At 31.5% G+C, this 5,048-nt stretch overlaps 1 protein-coding gene across 4 annotated transcripts in view; it reads right to left on the bottom strand.

The window, feature by feature from the left end:
• Positions 1-5,048, bottom strand: part of LOC106467395 (protein turtle homolog B-like) — a 61,176-nt gene that overhangs the window by 22,910 nt on the left and 33,218 nt on the right. For 3 of the 4 annotated variants that reach the window (XM_022395573.1, XM_022395576.1, XM_022395574.1), the window contains one exon: positions 289-588. The exons of the other annotated variant lie outside the window; for it this stretch is intronic. In XM_022395573.1, coding sequence (XP_022251281.1) covers positions 289-588 — 300 coding nt within the window. The remainder of the gene's footprint in view (positions 1-288; positions 589-5,048) is intronic. 4 annotated transcript variants of the gene reach the window in all.

Below are 5,048 nucleotides of genomic sequence, written 5' to 3'. Positions count from 1 at the left end.
AATGATGTAAAAAAACAAGCTCATATTCAATGCTTTCTTTGAAATAACTTTATACCGAAAACTTTATAAAATATATGTGTTTTCAGTAAGTGAAAATAAGTATCGTTATAAAAAATTTTCAATAATTCACTCCTTAAGCAAGTAATTGAACAATCCATACCAAACGTGATTATTTTATATTTAGTAAAAAGTATATTCAATGGGGAACATGTTCTTATTTGTGACATTATTATAATAATTGGAGAGAATTTTAACGTCTGTTATATGTACTTTACGGTCACTGCTTACCTGGAATTTTTTGGCTAGAATTCAACAAGGTAGATACTTTAGTCGTCCAAATTTCGCTTCTACCCTTCTGGTTGAACGAGTACACAGAGATTAAGAATAGCGTTCCAGGAGAGAGACCATGAGCACTGAAGATGGGGTGAGAGGCCGTGAAATTCGCCACTAATTCTTTCAAGGCAACATTGTAGACTTCAAATATAAACCGCTGATTAAGGCCTCCACTGTACCCTTCCAGGCATACGACTTCTAAAGCTACAGAAGTCCTATTGTTAATGGTACAGCTAAGAGGCTTTTGTGGAGTACCTAGAAGAAGTCAATAGACTTCAATGTGTATGCCTCTGAATTGTTATCTGTGAATTTTTTACTATTTTAGAAACAGTCATTGTATACTCAAAAAGTTAGTAAATACATATGCATTAGTATGATATGTGGGTCCACCTATTGACAAATCAACCTGAATGAATAGACAGACGAATAGATGAGTAGATTTAATATTGTACAACAAATTGTTAAATAATAACTAATTGGTATTGATATAACTAACAGTAAACTAGGCATCTCTAAAAATGCTACCACAAGAATTCCCATTAAAGGAAGCTAAGATTTTTATATTACTAGAACTATAGAAATTTAGCAACACAACATTCTTAAGGGAATTGGTTTACCGAGGTTACATTACTGACCTAAAGACCAGTATCACAAACTAAATACTCGTACTAGTATTTATTGACACGCGAAATTAATTAATATCAGACATTTTGATTGTACATATATAACTACAACGTCTCATATTATTCTACATAACTACAATATTAAAAAAAATATATGTACTATACTCCTGCACATGAGTATCATCTTTTATAAAAATGAAGTAAAGTGTTAGATATTATTGTAAAAAAATCATTATTGTTTTTATAAAAATGAAGTAAAGTGTTAGATATTATTGTAAAAAAATCATTATCGTTTTTATAAAAATGAAGTAAAGTGTAAGGTATTGTTGTAAAAGATCATTGTTCTTATAAAAATGAAGTAAAGTGTAAGATATTGTTGTAAAATATCATTGTTTTTATAAAAATGAAGTAAAGTGTAAGGTATTGTTGTAAAATATCATTGTTCTTATAAAAATGAAGTAAAGTGTAAGATATTGTTGTAAAAGATCATTGTTTTTATAAAAATGAAGTAAAGTGTAAGGTATTGTTGTAAAAGATCATTGTTCTTATAAAAATGAAGTAAAGTGTAAGGTATTGTTGTAAAATATCATTGTTTTTATAAAAATAAAGTAAAGTGTAAGGTATTGTTGTAAAAGATCATTGTTTTTATAAAAATGAAGTAAACTGTAAGGTATTGTTGTAAAAGATAATTGTTCTTATAAAAATGAATTAAAGTGTAAGGTATTGTTGTAAAAGATAATTGTTCTTATAAAAATGAAGTAAAGTGTAAGGTATTGTTGTAAAAGATAATTGTTCTTATAAAAATGAAGTAAAGTGTAAGGTATTGTTGTAAAAGATAATTGTTCTTATAAAAATGAAGTAAAGTGTAAGGTATTGTTGTGAAAGATCATTGTTCTTATAAAAATAAAGTAAAGTGTAAGGTATTGTTGTAAAAGATCATCAAGTAATATGGTTACTTTTTTTTATCAAAACACAAACCATTTCATTTAGCCAGTATTTTTTAAACAGAAAGTGGTAGTGAACGTTAATTACAGGCCTAGTTGCAGTTTTCGTTCAGAATACAAAGAACGAAACCTGTGACCATCATTATAATTTCTAACTTAAACGTTCTTTGTTCTGAAACCGTATAGTTAGCTGACGTAACGAAAGAAACAGTCACGTTCCTGCTTAGATCGTCAAAGCCTTCAGTAAACAAAGTATAATAGGAAAACTGTGCCAGCTGATTTATGAAAGTTATCTTCTAGTGACAAAAATACGAATTAAGAAGAAAGTGTCTCAATACGATAGTATCCCCTTACGGTACAAACTTCACGATACAATAGACGTACTATGAAAAACAAAATGTAACAATGGACCTTTCAGCACAAAGCTAGAGTCAACATCAGGCAACAGTATTAAACTGACTTGGACAATACAGTCTCCATCACTTCTAGTGATCTAATATAGCAACACGTATAATAAACGTTTCGTTAATGAATAGACTCTATCGTAAAACGTAAAAAGTTTTATAATATTTTATTGTTAAGCAAATGGTTCCACGGTGGAACAGCGGTAAGTCTATGGACTTGGAATGCTAAATCCGAGGTTCGATTCCCTAAAGCAGATAGCCCAATATGGCTTTACCCTTAGAAAATAAATAAAGAAGAACAAAGTAAATGTGTTTTACATACTTGGCCTGTAGGAAAACTTGTTATTAAAAGCATTAACTGTAAATATCTGTGATATCCTCTCCTAGTTGAAGTAACTGATCCACAAGTATTTGTGTTGCATAAATACGTCAGCCTAGAAAAAATGTTTCAAAAAGACACACCTGAGTTTCATGTATTTCTATCATTATGTCTGTCTCGAAACGATAGCTAGCCTGACAAAATTATTTAATTTAAATAACCGAATAACGCAAGAAGCGTTTCTATTAGAAAGCCTGCTCGTTGTTTTGGTGCAGAGCCGATGAAGAGTGACCGCCTCATCAAACTCGGCGTCCATTAAAGAATCTCCTATTTTTGATAATGGCATTACGAGACTTTCCTTCGTGAAGGCGTTTATTGCGTGACCTTTCGGGAATGGTAAACAATATTTAAGCAAGACAACGCGTTCTGTTAATAATCGTTAGTTGTGCCATAAACCTATGATTTACGTTGATGCTATTTTCCCAACACATTTAGTTTCAACGCTTGCTTGAGTTACCATCATTTATCATTGTATATATGGATTCATAAAATATATTATTCGCGAAACATCTCAAACGTGTATGACCTTTAACCGGAACACAAGCTTATTTTATACGAAACGTTCATTAGAAACGTAAAATTGGGCGTGAAATATTTGGTCATGTGACTTAATATATGGGATAGGTACCTCACAGGTTGCTCTTCGTGAATCCATAAACATTATAGCTGTGTTATGTCTTTAGTGTATGAAATATATTATCAAACTATATGCTGTTCTAGAGTAACATAAAATTATGGGTGTAACACAGTAACGTTTTAAAAACATATTCGCCCAACAGCTTCTTCGATACATATGAATATGGCTACTCTTATATAGATATAGTTATATCATATACTTACTTCTCTTCTATAATTATCATTAACATATTAAAATAGTAAGTTTGTACGTAAATATTTGTTTCCAAAACACGTGTATTTCAAATATTTAACAAATCAGTCCATACTGCTTGAAACTACCAATTATTATCAACTTTACTTTTTAAAAAGATAACATTGAGAAAATTTCATAGTAAACAATTATGTAGTAGCTAAAGTGTTTGTGTAACGTGACCAAACGACAATTGTTTTATTTGTCATAGTCTCGTCACAGACTAAACCGAGTTACCACTTAAGTAATGACTCGTCTTTTACATCACTGTCACTTAGATGTGATGCCTGGGCATCATTTACACGCTGTGCCACGTTTGTTTAATTCTCTTAGTACTCATACCAAGCCGTAGTGCTGAAAGAAATGGCGAGACGGGAATAAATCAATTTATGGATTTAGTGCATTAGTTTCTAGGTAGAGGTCGCTGCACTGTTTTAGTAAATATTACAAAACTAAGAAACTGTGCACATCTAATTAAAGTTACAAATCTAAGTGACAATGCACATCTAATTAACATTATAAATCCAAGTGACAGTGCACATCTAATTAACATTACAAATCTAAGTGACAGTGGACATCTAATTAACATTATAAATCCAAGTGACAGTGCACATCTAATTAACATTACAAATCTAAGTGACAGTGCACATCTAATTAACATTACAAATCTAAGTGACAGTGGACATCTAATTAACATTACAAATCTAAGTGACAGTGGACATCTAATTAACATTACAAATCTAAGTGACAGTGGACATCTAATTAAAATTACAAATCTAAGTGACAGTGGACATCTAATTAAAATTACAAATCTAAGTGACAGTGCGCATCTAATTAACATTAGCAATCTAGGTGACAGTGCACATCTAATTAACATTAGAAATCCAAGTGACAGTGCACATCTAATTAACATTAGAATATCTTGTTTTATTAATCCTATTTCTATTTAATGCATTTCTCTTTCTAATATAACGCACCGAGAGTTTTATTACGACACTTCTACGACAATCAGGTCAATTTAACATATCATGTCACGTGTTTTTAACAACATGCCTATCTGTACATGCACGCTATAACACGATGTGTATGTGTTCAAAAAAAGTCACCAAACTCAATCAAGGCATTTCCACAACAAAGTACTTTGAATTATACGAATGAGATGAAATTGTTGACAAAATAAGGGTTAAGACTTCATAGTTTACAGTAACTTTGTCATAACTCACCTGTGGGAATACAGGTATAACCCCCTGTATGCAGTAACTTTGTCATATCTCACCTGTGGGGATACTGTTATAACCCCCTGTATGCAGTAACTTTGTCATAACTCACCTGTGGGAATACAGGTATAACCCCCTGTATACAGTAACTTTGTCATATCTCACCTGTGGGGATACTGTTATAACCCCCTGTATGCAGTAACTTTGTCATAACTCACCTGTGGGAATAATGTTATAACCCCCTGTATGCAGTAACTTTGTCATAACTCACCTGTGGGTA

Source organism: Limulus polyphemus, unplaced genomic scaffold (genome assembly GCF_000517525.1).
Source record: "Limulus polyphemus unplaced genomic scaffold, Limulus_polyphemus-2.1.2 Scaffold2598, whole genome shotgun sequence".
NCBI lineage: Eukaryota > Metazoa > Arthropoda > Merostomata > Xiphosura > Limulidae > Limulus > Limulus polyphemus.
Note: the sequence above shows the minus strand (reverse complement) of the source record. Positions and strands in the feature narration are given on the sequence as shown.